Source organism: Pagrus pagrus (genome assembly GCF_965226575.1).
Source record: "Pagrus pagrus genome assembly, chromosome: 4".
Taxonomy (NCBI): domain Eukaryota; kingdom Metazoa; phylum Chordata; class Actinopteri; order Spariformes; family Sparidae; genus Pagrus; species Pagrus pagrus.
The window spans coordinates 18,867,941-18,895,805 of NC_140188.1; the positions used below are offsets into that span (position 1 = coordinate 18,867,941).

Genomic DNA, 27,865 nt, shown 5'->3' on the forward strand with positions numbered 1-27,865 from the left:
CGGTCGGCATGAAAAGACTCCACATGTTGGGGGAGTTTGTGCATGTTGCAGCACTACAGAGAGGTGCATAGGTGCTGCGGTACTTTGATATACTGTACCAGCGTAGCGCTCTCTAATTGGAAATTCAACCTGTGCAGCGGAGCAGAAATGTGCCGCAGTCAGCAGCTTAGCTTTGTTTTCATTAAGACGCGCACACACACTCAGAAGCTTACACCCACCTTTGTTCCCATGAAGGACACAGAGTCTGACCCTAATGTTAATTGGGACACTTTTAAGTTTGAGTCACTCACACATGAATAACATTAACACAAAAACATACTTACACAAACATCTAAACTCCTACTACAACTTTAGAGCAGAATAATACCCGCGCATTTCACATGCACAGATGCTACACTTTTTTTTCCACGTTGCTGGCTGTGTGAGCGACACAGTCATTCTCACAGCATTGCTTGCTCTCAGTCTTTCTGTCTTTTTCTCCCACACACTCCCTGACAGGGTTCCACACCACTGCTATTTCTGAGATTACACTTATTCCCCTTAAAACGACACAAACTCAGCCCTGCAAGCCCACACACACATGACCTGTGCTTTTATCTCTACTAATACAGCATAAACATGCAATTTACTCCCGCACGTAAGCATATGTACCTGTTGTCCCCTGCGTTTAGTGTTAAAAGGTGTCATTGAACTTACCAGCTCCTCCACATCAAGCCTTGCATCACCTCAAGAGATGTAAACAAACATTAAGAATGTCAGAGATACCTGTCATGACTCTTGTCATCCTCCATTCATGTCATCATCTGTGAGACCTTCACTTTGTGAAAATCTGCTATTTGGCTCTTCAGTTAAATCATGAAAAGAGAAATGATGGGTTCTCTGTCACCTGTACCTTTCACAACAAAAGGAGATGCAGAAAAAAAGGTTTCGTGATATGGCTGTGAGCTGTGTCAGAACGCTGGGTCTGTACTGTCGTCCTAGAGGATGAGATGAATGCGTAATGCTCAACACTCCCTCCATGTTACACCTTCGATTAGCAAGTTAGCTATGGTAGCTGTTACTGTGTCTGACCTGCAAAAATAAATAAATAAATCATGCATTTTCTCATGTAGATAGGGCTAATACATCATTAATAAACTGCTGCATATCCAGTATCATTCTGACGGCTTAGCAAGAGATTAATTTGCTTTATCCTGAAGGACGACATGGATTGGAGTTCTGTTCAGTATTTTGTATTCATACAACTTAAAGCCCAAGAGCTTGTTATTGAGACGCACATATGACAATTTAAATGCTATCTTTAAAGGTTCAATATGTAATATCTGTAAAATAATATTAGTATAAAAGGTTGAAAAGTTAACTTAAATCACAAGGTTCAAGGTCAATAACAGGGTTTCAAAAACAACTAGGTTTAAGTCCTTTTAAAATCAACAGAATATCAAGAAAGAGTTTTGATGTTGTGTCAAAGCTATGTATTGTGTTGCAGAAGATATCTACAGTACTGAAGTCAGCATGCTAATCAATTGGCGCTAGCTCATCCTGTCTCTCTCAGCTTGTTTAGTCTAATAAATAAACAAAATTAACTCATAAATGTCAAGAAAGTAAAAATGCTAACACCTGTTTTTCCTTATTTAACAGATAATTAAACCTTGCACTTTCTAAATTCAAGTCTTTCTCTGTAACCAAACTATTGCGTTGATAACTCTTTGTAAAACGATGTAACTTAGCTAGCTAGCCAGTGGCAGCTAATAGCTACAGCCAGTGATAGCTGCAGCAAAGAGTATAGTGAGCAGCACTCAGCGGTGCCTTTGGTGATGTGCTGTCACCTATTTGTTTGAAACACATTCGACAGGTGGCCAAATCATACATATTCACCTTTGATACACAGGGTTTCTTTCATTGACGGTGTCTTAGATGTTTTTATTTTAGAGCTACAGATGAGATGCACAAAGAGTACAGTATAGAATAGTACATTACATTATCTACCTGCAGCTATGATGATCAGGTTATAGCAATACTGCAACTGTTGCGTTTAAATACCATTTAAATAGTGGTTTGCATGATTCAGTGAATAGCCTTCTTTTAGAAGTCCATAGGACTTTAAACCAGGATGTACAGTACATTTATTTTTTATTAGAGATAAATTGAGTAGGTCAAGTCAATCTATAGCAAATTATATAATTTCAGTTTTCACAATTTGTATAGAAAATACCATTATTTGCTTCAAATTAGCACGAGTGCTAACTTATTTTCACCCAAATGTTATGTCTCCATCCGAAGTACACACCAATGAATTCTGTTTTTCTTTTGATATTTGAAACATGACAGTGGCTGACACTGCTGTCCTCATTTAGCCTGATAATACACAAATGCAGACATAATCCACTTTTCATTTAGCCTACTGTACAATAGCGGATGTGCACACAGCAACTCTCTAAGACGGCACGCGGGACGGGATTTTAGAGGAGCATGCAAACACGTACAGCCCCTCGCACACAACAGCAGGCATATGCAAATGCACATACAGTACAGTCGCTTTCATTTGCTGCATTTCTTTTCTACAGCCCTCTTGTATCTAATCTTATTAGGAAAACACTGTCTGTAAATATGTGCTGTTTTACCACTTTGATAAAAAGACAATCAGGGCCGTCAAGATGAATACTGCACCTTCCACCTTCATCTCTCTCTCTTTCTTTGTATTGCCAAAGCAAATAATCACATCCCCTGCTCTTTTCTCTGTCTCTTTATTGTTGTTCATTGGGCTTCCCACATGCTTTATGTCACGAGTGGAAACCCCCACCGCAAAGATTTCTTTTTGTGAACAATTGCTTATTGATTATCAATGCCATTAGGGCTTCCCTTGACCCCACTGCACTCCCCTTTGATTTCTCTCACTCACACACAATATTGCGCGTCAAGCAAATTTGTCATTGTTATACTAACGTGGACGATGTGACTTTAAGGTAGTTTCTCATGCAGGACTGATTTTCATTGTTGCATTGTTGAAGCAAGACTCAAAGACAAGCCAATGGAAGCCAATCTCAGCAAGCGACACTGTTGTAGTTCACTGCAAGTATCGATCTTGACAAGTCATTTATTCTTGTATTGGGTCGTAAAAGCCCATTGTGCTTCAGTGAAGAGAAAAAGCTAGTGATGGGCCAAGAAATGTCATTCATCTTCACCGCAAATGGACTTGTTTCAAGAATATTTTACTTGTTTCGAAAAGGGTTGCCCCATTTCAACCAGGCTTTGCTCTGTAATTGGCTCTTTGATCTTTGTCGGGTCTGCTTATTGGGACAGCAACCAACCCGACTGGTAATGGCCCTCAGAGCAAAACCCTGCTTCTACTTTCTTTCAGTTTCATAATGGTGAAAGATCTCCACACCTCTTGTGGCCTTTAATGTTGTATGGGAGCAAAGGTAGTCAGGACTTCGGAGCAACGATATTCCAAAGAAAACCCATTGGTGACCACTTTAACCCTGCTTTTTTGGGACCCTGTCTTGGATAAACAGTGTTAAGATGCCAATACTTGGGCAGCCATTGATGTGTTTGGCCCTGAATGGCTTCAGCCTGGAGAACATGCAATTGTTCCCCTCTTTCGGAGTCGACCATCCTCAGTCCACCGTCAGTAGGAACTACTCAGAACAGTTTAGTGATATTTTTCCCTCTTTCTGTTGGACAGAGGACAGTTTCATTCTACCATGAAGGTGAACGCATCAGCGATTTCTTCTTGTCGTGTTGCTTTTGCTGAGGGGATTGTTCAGTCATCCTCTCCTAAAGTGGTTTCTGCAAGTAGTGAAGCGCCTGAATTTAGTCCAGTGGGTGCCTCCCATGATCCTCAAGGCTGTCTCCTCTGAACCTCAGGAGACCATTAAGGGAGTGTCATTACAGCTTTTAGAGCAAGATTCAAGACTCCATGGTAACTGATGGATCAAACTGTGATGCTTTCTAAAATATCCAAACTATTCCAGTTTACTGTGGCACTCGCCTGCTTTGGTACTGTGTATTCACATCAATCAAGCTGTTTTGAACGAGGCCTTGCTTTCCCATTCCCTGTGCAGGGGGGTCCTAGAGGGCTCCTCCAAGGGCAAGTCTTTAGAGCCTGTTTACAGAATGAAAATGCTTCTGAAATACATATTTTACCTTCATGCTGTAAACATACACAACAGCTATGCAATGTGATCAACAAGTGACGTGAGTAATTATAGGCAGCTATTATGAGGGAAGAAACGAGGGTACAACATTGCAAAGGCTCCACTGGGCTTCATTTTGTACTCTTGGAACAGTTTAAATGCATAACCTCCTTTCTTTTCCAACAATAAAATAAACGGCACTGCACACAAGTGAAATTAACTCATTCACATGAGATTTTTTGTATTCTTAAAATTAAAAAAAGATTTTAAAACTACAGTGTATTCTTTGTAAATGTACACAGTCAGGGGGGGAGTTATGCTAAACTACAGTAGTATTATATTGTTATTGTCTCTTTGGTAGGTTGGGCTGGCCACCGACCCAAAGCATCAAGATCTGACAAGTTGGGAATGAGACTTAACAATCAACTATCTTACAAATTGGACATTTAAGTAAAAGCAATAGTTCAATGACCTGGTGTAATTGCCACTCATGGTGTGGACAGCAGGATGATGATTATCCTGCCGAGGACCTCAATGGAGAGAGCAGTCAATCTGCTGCTGATTGTTGCTCTTCTTTCTTCTCTTTCCTATTCTTCCTTTCATCTGTTTTTCTTATTTTGTGTCAAACCAATTGCTGTCACTCTGGATAGCCTGCAGAATATGAACAAGATAACATGTTGCCACTGTATTCCACATTCGTAGTCTCCTTCACTCTCGCATTCATCCCTCTGGCTTATAACTTAATCCGAGAAAATCCATACGCATGCTGGAGATGGTTCTTTCCATTACATATATACCTTTGCCATGCAAACATTCCAATAAATGCACACCTGCTACAGTTTGGCCTCAGTCTCTGATGCTAAAGTGAAACATAATATAGAAAAAACAATATTGATTAAGCTGGTTCTGACGCTCCCAGTTTTCCCTTTTGGACCAGGTGCGTTCATCCCATATTTCCCGTCAGCTTGTCCCATAGTCCCTTTAATTCTCCTGATATGAGTTTTGAACCATTGCAACAGGCCAATGAACAAAGCTCCTGTGTGCACAAACAAGATCATTTTCTCCAAAGTGATGACATGAAGAAAGACCGCAATCAATACATTCAATCTACAATCAATTAATGGGCCCCTGCTTCCTCTACTGGCGTGTGCTCGCTCTTTCTGCATCTTAATGTCTCTCTTTCTTCCACTCATCTCTCCATCTGTTCCTCTACAGTCAATTGTTGTTGTAATTGTACTCATATCTAATAGGCCTTCCCCATCTTCCAACCATTTTCATTCAATCAATACTGAGCATATTTTTTGTGTGAATTACAGCCACTTTGCCTTATTTGCCTCCCTCCCCCTGCTTCATTCTCCCTCCACTGCCACACATTTCTATTAATGGTTATATGAAGCAACAGACGAGCAATAATAAATAAAAAATGGCTTTTTGTCTCACTCACCCTCCCTTACTTTTTACATTAAAGAAAAACATTTGTTTTTTATTGATTGTTTCGTGCCATGTAACACAATAGTAACTTTGTCAATAACCAGTTGATGAGGAACTGATGTCTTTCTGTGTCTTGGAACAAATAAAATAAAGTTGCCATGACAATGAATGCAAATGAGGAAAGAAAAGGCCAAACAAAACAAACACTTATTTTCTCTTTTCCTATCTCTGCCACAGTTGATCTGAACCGTCTGTACGATGACGTCAAGCGGTACAGCTGTACGCCTCGCAACTACTCTGTAAACCTGCGCGAGGAGCTGAGGGCCACCAACGCCGTCTTCTTCCCTCGATGTCTGCTGGTCAAACGCTGTGGAGGAAACTGTGGCTGCGGAACAGATAACTGGAACAACGGCTGCACCTGTCAGGCCTCCAAGACCTCAGTCAAACTACACGAGGTAGGTCCTCTAACATGGAGACACACTGGTGGACTGGTCAAAGCATCACTCAAACTTTTTTCTTCGCTTTTTCATATACAGTACCTATCATAAGATGTTAGGTTGTGACCTTGATGTTAGGTTGTAACGGAAATCGCACATGCCATATTGTAGCTAACTTGACCACAGAGCCTTTCATATGCAAAACCAACACCAGAGGGGTAAGTAGAGGATCATAGTACTAAGCTTAACACCACTGACCAAGCTGGCGTATTTGACGAGTTGGGAGTGAGAACGTGTTGGCCACTAATATAATCAAGCATGCTGGATTGGCCTAACTGGGGTCATGGTGATGTTGTCTCAATGAATGTTAATGTAGTGTCTAGCAGCAACAGCTCCCACATGTCACAAATGCCAACAACTGCTGGGTTTAGGTTTGATGACCGTCAGCTATTGGCAATGAACCAACCTTGATTTGTTTAAGCATTAGCATGAAACTTTAGGGTGACTGATGCATGATGATTACTGTCGTTTTTTCCTCTTATTTTATATCTCTGCATATGGTGGCATGCTGTGGCCTTTCCATTAATGCGACAGTGTTCAATTTAGACCTGAGCCCTGGTGGCAGTGTTACAGAAAAGTGATGGGGGTGCTTATTCAAACATGTAAAATTTCCAGTGCATTTAAGGCAGCTACCTGCGAGGGGCTAAAAAGATGGTGAGCGAGCGAGGAGGGGAGAGACGTGGTGTGCAGAGGCAGGAGCTGCATCCACAATGAAGCAGCAATGCACCAGTAGCCTCACACTTTCTCCCTGCTGCTCTCCCCCGTTCTTTTCCATGTCGACACCGTCCTTCTCTTTCCAATCTTTCCATATCTCTCCCAGTGCATTGTTATTATTCTATCACTCTCTCTCTCTCCGTGGGCTTCCATCATCCTTTCATTCTTCCCAATTCCCATTTTCAATTTATCCCTTTGCAATGAACCATTCTTGTTCTTAAGCCTGTCATTCATTCTTTTCTCTCTCTTCCCTCCATCTCTTTGTGTCTTTGTTCTCATATAGCTTCATTATTGAAACTTGGTCTGCAGGGCTTACTCTCTCTCTCTCTCTCTCTCTCTCTCTCTCTGTTAAAAATCATACAATGGAAATTTAGACAAAAGTGGGATTTGGGTTGTAATTGTGCTTATGTGTGTGTATGAGCGTGTGTGTGTAAGTCACTGTGTACAACAGCATGATAAAGGTGTGTTTGTGTCTGTTCTCATGAGTGTCATGTTCTCATGAGTGTGTTGTTGTGTACTGTTGTGTGTTTTTATGTGTACGTGTGTTTCCATCTCCTCTCCTTGTAGGCAGTCTAAGACCTGTAACTGCTTCCTTCACTGACTGAACTTCTATAGACTCACACTATTGTTTCAGTGCTGGGAAGTCCTGACATAAATCATGGGCAGCGTTGCTTTCACTGAGCCCTGGAGAACAAATTCACTGCATCAACTGTGGAACAGTCTGTACTTCCACTCTGTTAGCAATGTATCCCCCCTCAACGCTATGTTTTTGCTCATGTCTCTTTAAGGCCCCCCTCCTGAATATACCCAGTCTCTTCTGATTAGTCAGCTCACATACGCCTGAGCCAGCAACGCTAACAATAACAGAGCAGCTGTGCTAAATCAATTCTTACGTGTCAAGCTAGCAGCTAGGCGTAAATTATGCAAATGTGTGACATGATGTTGTAGTGAGATGTCACAAAGTCACAGAATTAAAGGTGAGACTACTGTCGAGGCGTTTCAGGAGTAGTGTTTTCTGTGGGAGAGAGGAGCTTCTGTTCCTGAGGACTTTGACCTTTTTAACTTTCAAGATCATTTATATTCACAAGAACATATATAACATACTGAGGGAATAGAAAACAAACAAAAAAGCATAATAGGTCTCCTTTAAAAAAATGTCTTTTAGTGCCTGAGTTTTTGTATGTTTTGTCTTTGCACTGAATAAAACAGGAATTCCCGCTTGGTCAGTTATGATTAACACAAGGAAGGGTGGGCACATAATTGTTTCCTTACGGCCCCCAGAGCTTCACAGAGCACTACAGCGTTCTTAGAAACCTTGCCTTTACTTCATAATCTCTATTTTGACGTCCTTGACTGGCTTCAATGTCAAGTTTTTTGCAATACGTGCAGTTACTCTCAGAGAGCAGTGTTTCTCTTTTCTGTGTCGAACTCCTGCAGTGATTTGTCATGAACGATGCTCTTTAAAACAGGATTCAGCTGCTCATTATTTTCTCTGCATGTCTCTCTCTCTTTCAAATTCAATTGGATTTATTGGCATCAACAACAATGACTTGGCAAAGTATTTTTTGACACTTACCAACAATTCAGGTAATGGTGAATCTCTTCCCACTCTCCTCATTATTTCTGTCTTATTCTCTGACTCCTTTAGGTATTGAAGTACGCCCCAGAGGTCACTCTGTATCAGCGCCATCGGCGGCCGCGAGTGCGCTGGATCATAGATGAGATCTTCCTCACACACCATGAAAAGTGCGAGTGTGCTTGTCCCTCCCAGCCCCCTCGCTGAGACACTGAGACTGGCATGTGCATCTGGAACTGTTGGACGAGTTTTTTTTATCTATTTTGCAACAGACTTCATATAATATAAGCAACGCAGACACACATGCAGCAGAGAAGAGGGCGACAATTTGACTGACAAACTGCAGCTTGCATCCTACTCAATGACCACTTGCCTTCCAAACTTGCAAATGCATAAATGTTTCCAGCCGAACATGTTTGTTATGACTTGGAGACTAAATCCTCCCTGTTTAGACCACATTTAAACATCAGTTTTGCACAATAGAAAGTGTTAAAGGAGACATATTATGCTCATTTTCAGGTTAATGATTTTATTTTGGGTTACTACTAGAATAGGTTTCCATGCTTTAATGCTCAAAAAACACATCCATTTTCTCACATTGTTGAGTACAGCAGCTTTGAAATGCCTCTCTGCCTGAAACGCTTTGTTTTAGCTCCTGTCTCTTTAAGACCCCCCTCCCGAAATACCCAGTCTGCTCTGATTGGTCAGGTCACGCACGCCTTACCCAGCACCACTAACAGCAACAGAGCAGCTGTACTGAATTAATTCTTACATGGCAAACTAGCCTCTAGCCATAAATTGTTCAAATATGTGACATGGTGACGTAGTGTGATGTCACAAAGTCACAGAATTAAAGGCAGGACTACTGTCGAGACGTTTCAGGAGCAGTGTTTTCTGTGGGAGAGAAGAGCTTCTATTGGTGGGGACTTGGACCTTTTAAACTTTCAAGATCTTTTACATGCACTAGAACATCTACAAAACACTAAAGGAAAGGGAAAATGCAAAAAGCGTAATAGGTCTCCTTTAAGATAACAGTGGACCTCCAGAGGAATTCACTTCAATTCAATCAAAGATTCATTCTCCAAAAAACAAACATTTGCAGTACAAAAAAATAACATACCATATTATGAAGAAAAAACACCCACATTCAATTAAACTTACATTCAGCCTATATTTTGGTTAAAGAAGCTCAATAAATGCAACTTGATTGAATTGAAATCGACTCCAACTGCTGTGCAAACTGTTTTTTACTCCTCATTTCATGTGCATGTATTTGCATTTCTTCCCGTTATAATAAGACTGTTTCTAGAAACTTCAGGCGCTTCTTCCGCCAGGAGCATGCTGAGATGAGTGAGCGTGAGACAGACGGAGGGAGGGAGAGGTGTCGGAGGAAGTGTAAACCAAAATAACACTTTATCTTGATGTGAAATTAGGCTAACCACAACCCTGCAGATCTGAATTGCACACTAACACACACACACATTCAACTCTAGGCTTCCGTGGCTACCCAAAGATAAACACTGCAGTTATTTATACTGAATTCTTCGCTGCTCTGTTTTTCAGTGCAGCCCTCCTTTGTTTTGCACAGATTCCTGTCCGTGCATATCCACGCTTCCCTTTGTCTGTCCTTCCATCCATACGCTTCCCTTCACTCTCTCTCACTAATGCACACACACACACTCTTTCTCCCTCCATCACTCAATCTCTAACACATCAAAAGGCATGTCAGATGAGGCCGAAGCGCTCTACGCAGGTTTCCGAGCGTTCCAGGCATTCCTACTGCTAACAGGAATTCTGCTAAAGCGGATAAAACCTCGATCCTTAGACCCGGGGCACATGAAAGGAAAGACAGACAGACACTCAGGAAGGGACTTTTTCGGGGGAGTCGACTGACAGAAAAGGGACAATCAAGCAAGCCGCCTATTTGTAGATTACCAGCGCTCCTGGATGAGAGCCACTTTCGAGATACAGCACATGAAAGATTGCAGCTACTTCAACGGGTTCAATCAGCATGTTCATGTATTCAGCTCGCCTGATTTTGTATTTTTTTTATTATTATTTTTTTGTCACGCTGCTTTTTTTTTACTCATGAGGATGCTCACATGTATCACAATCCGACCCACTGCAACAGCACCACGGTAAAAAAGAGACTAACTCAGAGTAATGTTCTTTTTCTCTGCCAGTCTGCCTGTAACAGCTCAGGAAGGGGTCCTTTTGTTTTAAGGGGTGGAGGGTTACCAACAGTCTGTGAGAGCTGGCAGCAGATACAAGCATTGTGAATGGTCGGCACGTGACTGTGCGTGCAAACGTGTAGGTAGCTGGAGTATCAAAGCCGCAGGGCGAGAATTCAAACTAACTGCTTATCATTTCCATACACATGACCCAGCTGTGAGAAATAAAAAGACGCCGTCATCTGTCGTCCCTCCATCACCGCCTCCCATGTGTCCCACCATCGCCATCACACGCTGACACCCGCTTCACAGGCCGGATCTACAGCGAGAAAATGGGATTTTGCACGCTACTTTTGTTCTAAAGAGAGACAAAAAAGGAATAACCGGACACTGAGACGATTCCTCGGTCACAGTGAAACCCGATCAGCTGTGTGCCGACGCCGCTTTCATGTGCATGTGTGTACTCTAAGTGATGGGTGGTATTTGGCAGGCGTGGGATACCAAACACTCTTAAATATTCCAGAGATGTGTTGGGTTGTGCGATAGTGACATTCCAAGTAATTTATCCCGGACACCCTCCACACACACACACACACACACAGACACACACACACTGCTGTTTTTGGCTGTAGTTCATCTAAAGCAGCCTCACGTTGCTATAAAGCTTCTGTCGTCTCCTCTCTTGCGAAAGTTTTTTAATTCCTGCATGATGCATTTTTTGAGAGACAACGATAAACACAAAGCTCATGCAAAGCTGAAGATTTGTTCACATTTCTCAGAGGATGGTTAGCAGGTAAATGACTCCGTTAAATCTTCAGCAGCTAACGAGCCAGATGGTGATTAGGGAGCGTGTCATTTTTCAAGATGCTTTGCCGCAAATTTTTTAGTTACTGTACCAACAACCATGTTAGAGCTTTTAAGACATTGGCTGCCAGCAGGAGATGTATTGTAAATGTATGTGAGGCGTGTGTGTGTGTGTGTGTGTGTGTGTGTGTGTGTGTGTGCATCCTGTGTCTGCCAGCTTTCTGCCATTATCAGCACATTCCACTGTTGCATGCCTCAAAGTGACATTCCTCTTTTTGCCCATAAACGGTTTGTTTTCACTTCCACTTCTTTACAATGGAACCACACATATTTCACGGTCACACATTTAAACCTGCTCGTGTAATTGTTTGGATTTTTCATACTAAAAGCGTCGAAACACCGCATTAGACCTTTCAGATTGCCTTCAATAAGATTCGGTCCAGAGTTTCAGCCGCCCTTCGGAGGATTGTGGGGATTGTTGTCATATTTTCAACTGAGAGAAAAGTTGCTGATGTTAGTTTTAGCAATCAAAAAGTCAACCTGCTTTGCTGTTTTCTGAAAAATATTCATGACAAAACTGTATGCTTTACTTAAATAATTTATTGTGTTTCATTGTATTGTTTTATTCAAAACATCAGCTGGTTGTCTCGATAAATAAAGTGTTTCTAGCATTACTGCCTCCGGTGCTTTGATATTTCTCTCACCAAAAAGGCTTTTATCAAATATTTGAATGTGCAGTTTTTTTATATGATGCTGTATGGAACAGTTGCTTGTTTGATCAACTGTGGAGTGGAATAGGAAATGTGTTATATTTCAGTGGATACCTAACACTGGAAAAAGAGGCGTCAGGAGAAACTGGGAGAGAAGTAACAAGAAAAGTATGAACACAAGCACAAAAGGGGCAAGAAGAGAAAAAGGGTCACCACGGAAATCCACAAATGAGCTTTTAAGACTGATGTATCAGTGGTAAGTTCAGGAGAGGTCTTGATTGCGCCGGTCAAATTTCTACTGATTATAGTCTTCCACAATCACCTTTACAATGCTGTGATCCTGTCAGCACCAGTCCAGCCATATTACGTCAGAGTTAGCGTCCATGTAACTGATGTTCCGCTTGGGTTGGGAGCAGAGTTATATCGCCCAGACCAAGACGATCGATCACAATGCAATTCTTGGTAAACTGTTAAACTAACAGGGACGAGAAGTAAGAAGAAGAGGACGTTCAGTTGTTGTTTCCAAATTGACCAACGAAACAAGTTGAGTGGTTATTGTTGCTCACCTTTTAATATGTGACAACGGCTCTAACTGCCTTCCCGGTGCAGTAGGCAGATATTTCCACCAATCATGTGATGTGGGAGTTTCAATTGTCAGAGTTCATCTCAATCCCTGTTGATAGCTTTTGAGCCTGGTTGACGCAGTAGACAGCACTTCAGTCTCATAATCTGAAGGTTGTGATTTTGAACCTCACACTGGGCAGATGTTTTGAAGTCAGATGACAACAAACCACAATGGGGTAACACGAGGTCCAAAGGTAGAACTGAGGATGTTAGTAGATAAAGCATTAAAATGACAAACATTCAACCGATTACAAGAATCTGTAAGAAGCTTCATGTGGGCCAGTTTGCCTGAGAAAGTTTATCTCGTCCCAGCAATGTCTTGTGTTTCCTTCAACTTGCATTGTCAACTTTTGTCAACAGTCAACTCTAAAGCCAATGAGTTATAAAGGTGTAAAAAAAAAAAAAAAATCAAGTACACGTGTTCAAATTGTTTTGTCAATTGATGTTTCCAAGGTCAACAATGAACTGTCAAGTTGGATGGTCATTGCTCACTGTTCTTCAGAATGACAAGTTTTATGACTGTAAAAGAAAAAAAACAATCACATGGACTTTGTGTTGCAATTATGTCAACAAGTCTCAATCACAATTTGGCTCAACTAAAGCCTCGTTGGCACAGTAGGCATACATTTGGAAAAAAATGAAAACTATTCCCTGCTGCAACGATGACAATTTGACAATTGATCAAAAGGTGCTCCTTTTCAAGCCTCGTTGGCGCAGTAGGCAGCGCGTCAGTCTCATAATCTGAAGGTCATGAGTTCAATCCTCACACGGGGCAGGTGTTTTAAAGGCAGATGATGACAAAACACAATGGGGGACACAGGTTGAACTGAGCCTGTTAGTGGATTCTCATAAAAATGACAAATACACAACTGATTGCAAAAAATCTGACAGAAGTTCTAAGTTCTGTATCGTAGTAACTGCACTTGTTTCAGTTTCTTGAACACGTTTCACCTCTCATCCAAGAGGCTTCTTCAGTTCTAACTAACTGGAGGGGCCTGCAAACCCCTCCTAAATTTACCATGACCCAGCTGGCTGAGAACCTTCATCAACAATCTGACAGAAGCGACATGTGGGCCGGACTTCTACAGAAAACTGATCACGTCCCAGTGATGGAGAATATTGGAGACACAAACTGTCACGAGTGTTGTACAAGTTATGTTCTGTAAGTCTTAGTTTTTCAATTCTTGAACTTTTACTTGGAAACTTAACAAATACACATTCAGTCGGTATTGTTACATTGTTGGCTGTGCATCTGTGATAGTCCTAGAGCTGCTCTCAGTCCAGCATCTGTCCTGCTCGTCTCTGTTTGTTTTACGCTATGCAGCGTGAATCTCTGACACCATACCTTACACTCATTCATGCACACACATTCACCACTGATGAAACTGACTACCACATCACTGTATTACAGCTTGACAGTCTTGTGTTTCCTTCAACTTGCACTGGCCCTATTTTGTCAACAGTCAACTCTAAAGCCCATAGGGATCTTTAGTTTTCCAAATGTAAAAAGTTATAAAGTCGATGTGTTAAGATCGTTTTGTCAATTGAGTGAAAAGATCAACGATGAACTGTCAGTGTGAGTGGATTGGTTCACCTTTGAACATGTGACAAGGGCTCTAACTGCCTTGCTGGTACAAAAGGCAGACATTTAAAAAAAGCACGACTTGACAAATGCAGTTGTGACAACTCACTCAATAATGTCAACAAGTCCCAATCACAATCTGGCTCATCTCAAGCCTAGTTGGCACAGTAGGCATACATTTGGAAAATAAATTAAAACTATTCCCCAGCTGCAACAATGACAATTTAGCTTGAACAAAAAGTCTCTCTTTACAAGCCTCGTTGGCGCAGTAGGCAGCGCGTCAGTCTCATAATCTGAAGGTCGTCAGTTCAATCCTGACACGGGGCAGGTGTTTTAAAGGCAGATGATGACAAAACACAATGAGGGTCACAGATGTGCCAATAGATTGAATAAAAATGGAAAAACTCAGCCAATGCCAAAAATCTAATTCAGCTTAAATACCTTAACATCATACCTCAGACTCATCCATGAAGAAACAAAACTGACTACCAACCTGCACTTTGTTCTAGTTGGATCCTTAGTCCTGTGTTTCCACTGATTATGGCCGCGTTTCCCAGATTCGTTAAGAAGCTCTTAAGTGCTAAGATCTTCTTAGGAGCGCTCTTAAGAACGCTGTGAAAGAAGGATGCGTTTCCCAGAGTCGCTCTTAGCTTAAGAAGATCTTTCACTAAGAAGGAAATGTAAGATCGAGCTGACCCACTCTTAACAGCCTTCTTAGCGACCAAATGCTCAGTGATCAAGCGCGTCAGGGAAATTTATATCCTCCACTTTGCGAAATAATAAAACAATGCTCAGTGTTGAAATGCGCTCATAGCTGCGGACCACTGGCGCAAGAAAAAAAAATAAGAAAATGGTAGATGAAAAAAAACCTTTTTATTGAATTACACGTTTAACTTTTCCGCAACATCTGCATATATGAGTTTATAGTACTACGCATAAAAAAAACAACAACCCTGTGGCATTTCACAGATATCAAGGGAACAGGTGTATTAAACTCAGCTGAACCTCATCCAGAGAGGCTTCACCTGCTACTCTGCGTTGCCAAAGTCCGCGCGTGTGAGAAACCATGGCTGCAATACAGCACATTCTCGCTGCGAACCAACAGCGTCGCCGTGCGCGAAGCCAGACGGTTTACATAAATGCATACGTGCGTCAGCACTTCTCCCCTCTGGAAGTGCTGTCAGACCGGGCTGTCCAGGCAAAGTACCGGCTGCCCCGTGCGGAGATCCAACGGCCGTTGGATCTCTTTGCCTGGACAGCCCGGTCTGACAGCGCGCGCACACACACACGCACTTATGCGCTGATAAAGAGGTGGGTGATCGATCTGCCTGGCATCGATTGATTCAGCACAGCAGCAGCGCGGTGGACAGCTCCCACTAAGAGCTTCTTCAGAAGCTTCTTTGGCTTGATCTTAAGGTTCTCCTAAGAAGGCAGTTAAGAACGCATCTGGGAAACACCCGCATCTTAGCGCTCCTTCTTAGCCGAACCCTTCTTAAGAGCCTTCTTAAGTCCTTAAGAACGATCGAATCTGGGAAACGCGGCCTATGTCATTTGTGTCATGTCTCTCATTGTGCTGGGTCATGACCCCAAATCATCTCAGGTTGATTGTATCCTTTGTCGTGAGATTGAGCGACACACGGGACAGGTGTTTTAAAGTTAGATGACAAAATAAGACCATTAAGCTCGACACCACACCTATACGAAGGAAACATTCATATTCATCCGTCATGTTTACATCACACGGGACAGATGATGGAGACTGGACATTGGTTTCCCAGTTTTTCAACTTCCAAGCATTTGCAGTCAACTGAAGATGCAGCCTTTTAGTTTAGCATGTTAGCAAGATGGTGATATTTTCAAATGAAAATCAGGCAGACATTTGAAAAAAATCATGACTTGACAATTGCAATTGTAATGATTTGTTTCAATCAAAATACATAACATTGAAGCCTCGTTGGCGCAGTAGGCAGCGTGTCAGTCTCATAATCTGAAGGTCGTGAGTTCGATCCTCACACGAGGCATGTGTTTTAAAGGCAGATGATGACAAAACACAATGAGGGACACACAGATGTGCCAATAGAGTGAATAAAAATGGAAAAACTCAGCCAATGCCAAAAATCTAATTCAGCTTAAATACCTTAACATCATACCTCAGACTCCTCCATGAAGAAACTAAACAGACTACCAACCTGCATTGTGTTAATATTTCTTTGTTCTAGTTGTATCCTTAGTTTTGTGTTTCCTTTAACCTGTGTTTCTTCTGATTGTGTCATTTGTGTCATGTCTTTCATTGTGCTGGGTCATGACCACAAATCATCTCAGGTTGATTGTATCCTTTTTCGTGAGATCGAGTGACACACGGGGCAGGTGTTTTAAAGTCAGATGACAAAATAAGATCATTTAGCACGACACCACACCTATAAGAAGGAAACATTCAACTCTATTCATCTGTCATATTTACATCACACGGGACAGATGATGGAGACTGGACATTGGCTTCCCAGATTTTCAACTTCCAAGCATTTGCAGTCAACTGAAGATGCAGCCTTTTAGTTTAGCATGTTAGCAAGATGGTGATATTTTCAAATGAAAATCAGGCAGACATTTGAAAACATCATGTGACTTGACATTTGCAATTGTAATGATTTGTTTCAATCAAAATACACAACATTGAAGCCTCGTTGGCGCAGTAGGCAGCGTGTCAGTCTCATAATCTGAAGGTCGTGTGTTCGATCCTCACACGAGGCAGGTGTTTTAAAGGCAGATGACAAAAAAACACAATGGCAGAGACACATGGTGCATAGGTTTAACAGAAAAGATTCCCGTAAAAATGACAAACACACAACTGATTACAAGAATCTCACATAAGACTCTTGTCTGTCAGTTTACTTGAGAAAGTTTATCTCATCCCAGTAATGTAGAATGATGAAGACAAATTACTTACTGTAAAAAAGTAATGTACCAGTTATGTGCTGTAGGAATGAAAAGTGAGTCCTTCAATACCTGAATACCTTGTATTTGGAAACTTTACAAATACGCCACATTTGTTTACTATTGTTACACTTTGTGCAAAATGCAATTCAGCTTTTTTCTCTTACGTCAATGATCAACTCTTAAGAGTCAAGAATGTAAAAAGTGTTGTTGTCAATTGTTATTTCCAAGATCAACAAAAAACAGTCAAGTTGAAAGGTGACAGCTCATCTTCAACCCTGAGGCCAAAATGGACGTGAAGTTTAGAAAATGTAAAAACTAAGTTGAAGTGTTAAGATTGTTTCATCAACCACAAACTGTCAATTTGAATGGATTCGCTCACCATTGAACATGTGACAAGAGGTCTGACTGCCTTGTTAGCCCATCAGGCAGACATTGTGACAATTGATTTCAATCAGAAATATCAGCTTTTGAGCCTCGTTGGCGCAGCAGGCAGCGCGTCAGTCTCATAATCTGAAGGTCGTGAGTTCAATCCTCACACGGGGCAGGTGTTTTAAAGGTAGATGTCAACAAAACACAATGGGGCACAGGTGGTACACAGTTTGAACTGAGTGTGTCAGTTGATTTCCATAAAAATGACAAACAACAATTCTTTGGAAAAATCTGACAGAAGCTACATGTGGGCCAGATTTCGACAGATATGTGATCACGTCCCAGTGATGTAGAAAATTGGAGATACATAATACAGAAATGTTGCACCAGTTATGTGCTGTAAGTCTTAGTTACAGGAAACTTGACAACATTCGGTGGTTGTTGTTACATTGTTGGCTGTGCATCTCTGATAGTCCTAGAGCTGCTCTCAGTCCAGCATCTCTCCTGCTCGTCTCTGTTTGTTTTACACTATGCAGCTTATATCCCTGACACCATACCTTACAATCATTCATGCACACACATTCACCACTGACATACTACCACATCACTGTCTTACAACTTCTTGGTTGGAGTTATATTGGTAGTCTTGTGTTTCCTTCAACTTGCACTGGCCCTATTTTGTCAACAGTCAACTCTAAAACCAATAAGGAGGCAGAGTTTTACAAATGTAAAAAGTTGTAAAGTCGACGTGTTCAGATCGTTTTGTCAATTGTTGAGTGAAAAGATCAACGATGAACTGTCAATGTGAGTGGATTGGTTCACCTTTGAACATGTGACAAGGGCTCTGGTACAAAAGGCAGACGTTTGAAAAAATCACATGACTTGACAAATGCAATTGTGACAACTCACTCAGTTATGTCAACAAGTCCCAATCACAATCTGGCTCATCTCAAGCCTCGTTGGCGCAGTAGGCAGCGCGTCAGTCTCATAATCTGAAGGTCGTCAGTTCAATCCTGACACGGGGCAGGTGTTTTAAAGGCAGATGATGACAAAACACAATGAGGGACACACAGATGTGCCAATAGAGTGAATAAAAATGGAAAAACTCAGCCAATGCCAAAAATCTAATTCAGCCTAAATCCCTTAACATCATACCTCAGACTCATCCATGAAGAAACAAAACTGACTACCACATGCACTGTGTTAATATTTCTTTGTTCTAGTTGTATTCTTAGTCTTGTGTTTCCTTTAACCTGTGTTTACGTTGATTATGTCATTTGTGTCATGTGTTACACCCCATCCAGGGGTGACTGGGATGCAACATGATTCAGCCCCATTCTCCCCAAAACCAAAGCAGCCACCAGGATGCATACTTTAAGTAGTTGAAAAAGAATTTATCGTTTCAACATAACTGCGATTTAACTAATAACCTCAGGATGGATTCAGGCCAACATAACAAGCAAAAAGGAATCTAACTCCGGAAAACAGCTGACCTGCCAGGAAACAAACAGAACTCAAAGACAAAGGCTAACCTCCCTGACTGGCCAAACACAGGAGAAAACAGATCAACATAAATGGCAGTCCACCCCTACAACGAGAAAGTGCAAAGATGCTCTGGTGTGGCTGGTTGGATATTTGAGGAGCGTGTAGACTTCCATTTCTCTGCCTCTCTCTCTGCCACCCTCCGACGCCATCTCAGGTCTTTTATAGCCGCGGGCCGGGTCCGGCAACCAATCAGCTCTCAGTGGAGGAGGAGTCCGGTCAGCAGGCTGCGATCAGATAGGACAACAAGATCACACACACACACACACACACACACACACACACACCTGCACACGTCACAACAATACGACAACAGTCGTAACACGTCTCTCATTGTGCTGGGTCATGACCCCAAATCATCTCAGGTTGATTGTAGCCTTTGTCGTGAGATTGAGCGACACACGGGACAGGTGTTTTAAAGTCAGATGACAAAATAAGACCATTAAGCTCGACACCACACCTATACGAAGGAAACATTCATATTCATCCGTCATGTTTACATCACACGGGACAGATGATGGAGACTGGACATTGGTTTCCCAGTTTTTCAACTTCCAAGCATTTGCAGTCAACTGAAGATGCCGCCTTTTAGTTTAGCATGTTAGCAAGATGGTGATATTTTCAAATGAAAATCATTTGAAAACATCATGTGACTTGACATTTGCAATTGTAATAATTTGTTACAGTCAAAATACACACTTTTCAAGCCTCGTTGGCGCAGTAGGCAGCGTGTCAGTCTCATAATCTGAAGGTCGTGAGTTCGATCCTCACACGAGGCAGGTGTTTTAAAGGCAGATGACAACAAAACACGATGGCAGAGACACATGGTGCATAGGTTTAACAGAAAAAAATTTCTGCAAAAATGACAAACACAACTGATTACAAGAATCTGACATAAGACTCTTGTCTGTCAGTTTTCTTGAGAAAGTTCATCTCATCCCAGTAATGTACAATGTTGAAGACAAATTACTTACTGTAAAAAAGTAATGTACCAGTTATGTGCTGTAGGAATGAAAAGTGAGTCCTTCAATACCTGAATACCTTGTATTTGGAAACTTTACAAATACGCCACATTTGTTTACTATTGTTACACTTTGTGCAAAATGCAATTCAACTTTTTTCTCTTACGTCAATGATCAACTCTTAAGAGTCAAGAATGTAAAAAGTGTTGTTGTCAATTGTTATTTCCAAGATCAACAAAAAAAAGTCAACCTGAAAGGTGACAGCTCATCTTCAACCCTGAGGCCAAAATGGACGTGAAGTTTGGAAAATGTAAAAACTAAGATAAAAACTAAGAGATACAGATATTTGATCTCGTCCCAGTGATGTAGAAAATTGGAGATACAAACTACAGAAGTTTTGTATCAGTTATGTGCTGTAAGTCTTAGTTACAGGAAACTGGACAACATTCAGTGGTTATTGTTACATTGTTGGCTGTGCATCTGTGATAGTCCTAGAGCTGCTCTCAGTCCAGCATCTCTCCTGCTCGTCTCTGTTTGTTTTACACTATGCAGCTTAAATCCCTGACACCATACCTTACAATCATTCATGCACACATATTCACCACTGACATACGACCACATCACTGTCTTACAACTTCTTGATTGGAGTTATACTGACAGTCTTGTGTTTCATTCAACTTGCACTGGCCCTATTTTGTCAACAGTCAACTCTAAAACCAATAAGGATGCAGAGTTTTACAAATGTAAAAAGTTATATAGTCGACGTGTTAAGATCATTTTGTCAATTGTTGAATAAAAAGATCAACGATAAACTGTCAACAGTTGTGTTATGTCAACAAGTCCCAATCACAATCTGGCTCATCTCAAGCCTAGTTGGCACAGTAGGCATACATTTGGAAAATAAATTAAAACTATTCCCCAGCTGCAACAATGACAATTTAGCTTGAACAAAAAGTCTGTCTTTCCAAGCCTCGTTGGCGCAGTAGGCAGCGCGTCAGTCTCATAATCTGAAGGTCGTCAGTTCAATCCTGACACGGGGCAGGTGTTTTAAAGGCAGATGATGACAAAACACAATGAGGGACGCACAGATGTGCCGATAGATTGAATAAAAATGGAAAAACTCAGTCAATGCCAAAAATCTAATTCAGCTTAAATACCTTAACATCATACCTCAGACTCATCCATGAAGAAACAAAACTGACTACCAACCTGCATTGTGTTAGTATTTCTTTGTTCTACTGTAGTTGTATCCTTAGTCTTGTGTTTCCTTTAACTTGTGTTTCCTCTGATTATGTCATTTGTGTCATGTCTCTCATTGTGCTGTGTCATGACCCCAAATCATCTCAGGTTGATTGTATCCTTTGTCGTGAGATTGAGCGACACACGGGACAGGTGTTTCAAAGTTAGATGCAAAAATAAGACCATTAAACTCGACACCACACCTATACGAAGGAAACATTCATATTCATCTGTCATATTTACATCACACGGGACAGATGATGGAGACTGGACATTGGCTTCCCAGATTTTCAACTTCCAAGCATTTGCAGTCAACTGAAGATGCAGCCTTTTAGTTTAGCATGTTAGCAAGATGGTGATATTTTCAAATGAAAATCAGGCAGACGTTTGAAAACATCATGTGACTTGACATTTGCAATTGTAATAATTTGTTTCAATCAAAATATACAAGTTTCAAGCCTCGTTGGCGCAGTAGGCAGCGTGTCAGTCTCATAATCTGAAGGTCGTGAGTTCGATCCTCACACGAGGCAGGTGTTTTAAAGGCAGATGACAACAAAACACGATGGCAGAGACACATGGTGCATAGGTTTAACAGAAAAGATTCCCGTAAAAATGACAAACACGCAACTGATTGCAAGAAACTGACATAAGACTCTTGTCTGTCAGTTTTCTTGAGAAAGTTCATCTCATCCCAGTAATGTACAATGTTGAAGACAAATTACTTACTGTAAAAAAGTAATGTACCAGTTATGTGCTGTAGGAATGAAAAGTGAGTCCTTCAATACCTGAATACCTTGTATTTGGAAACTTTACAAATACGTCACATTTGTTTACTATTGTTACTAATTTGTTTCAATCAAAATATACAAGTTTCAAGCCTCGTTGGCGCAGCAGGCAGCGCGTCAGTCTCATAATCTGAAGGTCGTGACTTCAATCCTCACACGGGGCAGGTGTTTTAAAGGCAGATGACAACAAAAAACAATGGGAGAGACATATGGTACACAGTTTGAACTGACCGTGTCAGTAGATTTCCATGAAATGCAATTGTGACAACTCACTCAGTTATGTCAACAAGTCCCAATCACAATCTGGCTCATCTCAAGCCTAGTTGGCACAGTAGTCATACTTCTGGAAAATAAATTAAAACTATTCCCCAGCTGCAACAATGACAATTTAGCTTGAACAAAAAGCACCTCTTTTCAAGCCTCGTTGGCGCAGTAGGCAGCGCGTCAGTCTCATAATCTGAAGGTCGTCAGTTCAATCCTGACACGGGGCAGGTGTTTTAAAGGCAGATGACAACAAAACACAGTGGTGCACAGGTGGTACACAGTTTGAACTGAGCGTGTCAATAGATTTCCATGAAAATGACAAACACAGAACTCTTTGGAAAAATCTGACAGAAGCTACAACACATCCCAGTGATGTAGAAAATTGAAGACATAAACTACAAACTACAGAAGTGTTGTACCAGTTATGTGCTGTAAGTCTTAGTAACAGGAAACTTGACAACATTCAGTCGTTATTGTTACATTGTTGGCTGTGCATCTCTGATAGTCCTAGAGCTGCTCTCAGTCCAGCATCTCTCCTGCTTGTCTCTGTTTGCTTTACACTATGCAGCTTAAATCCCTGACACCATACCTTACAATCATTCATGCACACATATTCACCACTGACATACTACCACATCACTGTCTTACAACTTCTTGGTTGGAGTTATATTGACAGTCTTGTGTTTCCTTCAACTTGCACTGGCCCTATTTTGTCAACAGTCAACTCTAAAACCAATAAGGAGGCAGAGTTTTACAAATGTAAAAAGTTATAAAGTCGATGTGTCAAGATTGTTTTGTCAATTGTTGAGTAAAAAGATCAACGATGAACTGTCAATGTGAGTGGACTGGCTCACCTTTGAACATGTGACAAGGGCTCTAACTGCCTTGCTGGTACAAAAGGCAGACATTTAAAAAAAATCATGTGACTTGACAAATGCAGTCGTAACAACACATTCAATTATGTCAACAATTCCCAACCACAATTTGCCTCATCTAAAACCTAGTTGTCATACATTTGGAAAAAAAATTAAAACTATTCCCCAGCTGCAACAATGACAATTTAGCTTGAACAAAAAGTATCTCTTTCCAAGCCTCGTTGGCGCAGTAGGCAGCGCGTCAGTCTCATAATCTGAAGGTCGTCAGTTCAATCCTGACACGGGGCAGGTGTTTTGGCAGAGGATGACAAAACACAATGAGGGACACACAGATGTGCCAATACATTGAATAAAAAGCTCGATTTCCTATTTACATCACATGGGACAGATGATGGAGATTGGAAATAGGTTTCACAGATTTTCAACTTCAAAGCATTTGCAGTCAACTGAACATGCGGGCTGGCAAGATCGTGATATTTTCAAATGAAAATCAGATGGACATTTTCAAAAAATCATCGCTTGACAATTGCAATCATGACAATTGGTTTCAATCATGATATTCAAATTTTGAGCCTCGTTGGCGCAGTAGGCAGCGCGTCAGTCTCATAATCTGAAGGTCGTGAGTTCAATCCTCACACGGGGCAGGTGTTTTAAAGGCAGATGACAACAAAACACAATGGGAGAGACATATGGTACACAGTTTGAACTGACCATGTCAGTAGATTTCCATGAAATGCAATTGTGACAACTCACTCAGTTGTGTCAACAAGTCCCAATCACAATCTGGCTCATCTCAAGCCTAGTTGGCACAGTAGTCATACATTTGGAAAAAAAATTGAAACTATTCCCCAGCTGCAACAATGACAATTTAGCTTGAACAAAAAGTCTCTCTTTACAAGCCTCGTTGGCGCAGTAGGCAGCGCGTCAGTCTCATAATCTGAAGGTCGTCAGTTCAATCCTGACACGGGGCAGGTGTTTTAAAGGCAGATGATGACAAAACACAATGAGGGACACAGATGTGCCAATAGATTGAATTAAAATGGAAAAACTCAGTCAATGCCAAAAATCTAATTCAGCCTAAATCCCTTAAAGGTATAGTTGGTAATGTTGGAGAGCTAGCAAGATTTGAAAGTGGCACCTCGTCTAAGCTCCACCCCCTTCTCCCCCTCCCGTCAGTGATCCGTCCAAAGCCCCACCCCCACAAACTTGAACGCGCATCAGACAGTCTGTCAGCAGGGCAGAGGAGAGCCGTTAGCACTGGGCTAATACAAGCTACAAAAGTAGCTAAATTGGCTAACGTTTCATATTTCATGAAAATAACAAATCCCCCCGAAGCAAAACAAATAATTACCTGTCCAACAGAAAGACAGCAACCTCTGCATCACTTCTGGAAGTGCTACTTTAGCTGCATTTTCTCTGCCATTGTTGTCTCTTTCTAACTCTGCTTCTTCTTCTTCTTCTTCTTCTGTTGTTTTATGGCTGTTGGCAAACAACTTTTAGGTGTGCATTACCGCCACCTAGTGTGGATCTCCTGCTAACTCCATATGCAGTGTGCTGAATATATCCGGCAACACGTGACACGTGATGAGTGTGCGCAGGGAGGAGGGGGGGACAGAGGGGGGTGCAGGCAGGACGAGACATGAAGGCATCTGATTGGTTCTTTCAACTTGGACCGAGAGGCAGAGATTGGTCAGAGTTTTTACAGGCCTGCAGCTGCCACAGAGGTCTGATTTATTTTGTTCCTTTTTTCTGAACACATTATGTATGGACTACTCTCAGGATGGGAAGACCATTTCACCCTGTATAACAAAAAGTGTTTCTGAACAGGATTACCAACTATACCTTTAATGGTCTTATTATGTCATCTGACTTTAAAACACCTGTCCCGTGTGTCGCTCAATCTCACGACAAAGGCTACAATCAACCTGAGATGATTTGGGGTCATGACACAGCACAATGAGAGACATGATACAAATGACATAATCAGAGGAAACACAGGTTAAAGGAAACACAAGACTAAGAATACAACTAGAACAAAGAAATATTAACACAATGCAGGTTGGTAGTCAGTTTTTTTTGAAAGAAAAATTCAACTGTATTCAACTGTCCTGTTTGCATCACACTGGTCAGATGATGGACATTGGGTTCCCGGTTTTTCAACTTCGAGGCATTTGCAACCAGCCAGTCATATGTTTACTGATGCCTTTTCATCCAAGTCTTTTTCTATATCTCTCAAGGCTTCTTCCTGTTCCAGTGGTTGCTGTGGCAACCCTTCCTGTGCTGTTATCATTGAATAGCAGTCTCCCTCCTTCAGCCCAACGATCACATACTACAGGCCAACAACCAGCCAGTCATTTGTCCATCCATCCATCCATCCATCCATCCATCCCTGACTGGTTTCCGAGTTATTCTAAGAGAAAGAGATTCAACAAAACAAAGTAGCCTTCTCTCAGTCCCTAAGGAGATGGGCAAGATTGAAGAAGAAACATACAGGGAGATAAACAAGAGTGAGCAGAATTAAGATTAAGGTTAAAACAGCGAAGTAAATAGAAAGAGAGACTATAGGGAAAGGCGGATCAATCAGAAGAGAGAGAGAAGGTCAGAGAGGGGGGTTTGAACTCATCATTCCTACAAGGCTGTTTTTGTGTCTGTCAGCAGCTTCTTATCTTTTCCTTGAGGGCAAACACAAACACACACACACACACACACACACACTCACACACAGAAAAATGTCAACTCGCTTTGTCTTACAGATTAGGCAGTTCACAGGCCGTGTTTTTTTCTCTTAAACATACATCCAGATGACACTACAGCAAGGTACCACCAATGATGCATTCTCATTCGATACCTGGTGTTGTGTTTTTCCAACCGTAGTTTAACCACTCAGTCATGTTTCACATGCATTTCTCATTTCTACAATTTTTTTCTCATGTACTTCTTCGTTTTTCTCTCATCCCCTCTGTCTCATGATGCTTTCTTTGTATTTCTTATCAGGACAAATCACCACCCTGCTGTCACCGGGGAAACCAGGAAATCAAACCAATAAAAGACGGAGGGTAACATGTGAGGAGCTTAATTTAAAAGCTCTGTTTCCGTATCTGTCTCCGGTCTGCCCTTTATCTTGTTCGATTTTTTTATATCACATTTCCCACATTCCCCTTTCCCTGATGGTGTTACTTTAAGTGCATATCTGGAAGTAGTGTTAAAGGGACTGTCGATTTTCAATCTAACCATCATGTTTTAGTCATGGGGGTGGCCGCTAACATACATAATGCTTCCAAGCACTCACACAGCCACCCAAACCGTTTTCATAGCTCATTCTTTAGTTGATGGTTGTGGGCAAGGCTTGACAATTTACTCCAGGGAGATGAGCTGCACTTAAGAGGAGCTTGTACTACAGCGAAGGCCATTTTTGAGGAATCTGAAGACCAACTTGTAATGGCAAAGGGGCAAATACACATCCAGTGGCAAAGCAAATTCACCTCATGGCTTCACATGCTGCTTATCTTTGGTTAACATTGACTGGCAAAGTTGGCACTTCAACCAATAGCCAAGACGTGTGTGTGGTTGAGCCCTCAAATGGACTTCAAACCAGCAAACTGAGTTGTATGTGCCTCACATCCTGCACTGCCCACATTCAGCCCCTGCAGTTGATGGACTGTGTGTCATCTTTAGAGTTTAAAGCTGCACTAATCAATATGTTTACATAAACAACTGATCAAATGACTACATGTAATGAGTCACAGCCAGAGGAGTGAAGCTGATCCGTACTCCGGTGGTACGGCAGCGGATACTCTGCATCATTTGCCAGATGGCAGCAGGCTGAATGGACTGTGGCTGGGGTAGGTGTTGTCTTTAAGTATACCCAGAGCCCCGAGTGTTAACTTTTACAATCAGCTTCATGGATGAGATTGTACTGAATGCTGAGCCGAAGTTAACAAACAGCATTCTGATGTAGCTGTTGCAATTTTCAATGTGTGTGAAGAGTGGAGGGCAGTGGATTTGGCAATAATCACTAATAGGCTGCCCGATTCGCCATATCAACTTTATATGGCGATTAATATGTCAGTCTTGTCTGTAAAGCTTGTTGAGCTGCCCCTAAGTGTCCAATAACTCAGTGAATGTGGGTTTAAATAATTCAAAAGAAAAAATACCAAAAAAATCCATAAAGCTGGAGGAGACTTTTAAAAAAACAAGATTTTCAAGTTTTATAAAAGGTTGGAGATATCAAAGCAAATGCTAGATTTAATTGTTTCTATAATAACAGACCAAAGCGTCTTTCATTAGATGCCCCAGCCTCCTAAATGTCCACTTCTTTTAAACCCGGCACCTCCAGTTTGCAGTGCATCGTTTCCGGTAAAAATGTCACAAGCCAAAACATCATCATGGTTGTTTTTTAAAGCTTCCTCCAAAGCCAGAAATTATTAGCTTTCTTCACAGACTAGAGTAGACAGAAAGTTCAACATAAAGTGGAGGGCCTGTTTAAGGGTGCTAGATTGAACCCTTCATCTACTGTGTAGATTCAGAATGGATGGTGGGGAAGACAACACCTTTCAAGGAGATTGCAGTAAAACAGCAAGGGAATGGAGGAAAATAAATTGAATGGGAAAATGCTTTATGTGATTTGTGTGACCTGACCCAATAACCACAGCT

General features: G+C 41.5%; 1 protein-coding gene across 2 annotated transcripts in view; it reads left to right on the plus strand.

Moving 5' to 3' along the window:
- The window catches only part of pdgfd (platelet derived growth factor d), a 57,570-nt gene extending 45,573 nt beyond the window's left edge, over window positions 1-11,997 (plus strand). For both annotated transcript variants that reach the window (XM_084351666.1, XM_084351667.1), the window contains exons 6-7: window positions 5,802-6,019; window positions 8,424-11,997. In XM_084351666.1, the coding sequence (XP_084207792.1) occupies window positions 5,802-6,019; window positions 8,424-8,558 (353 nt within the window). In that variant the 3' untranslated portion in view covers window positions 8,559-11,997. The remainder of the gene's footprint in view (window positions 1-5,801; window positions 6,020-8,423) is intronic.
- Window positions 11,998-27,865: the final 15,868 nt, after the last annotated feature.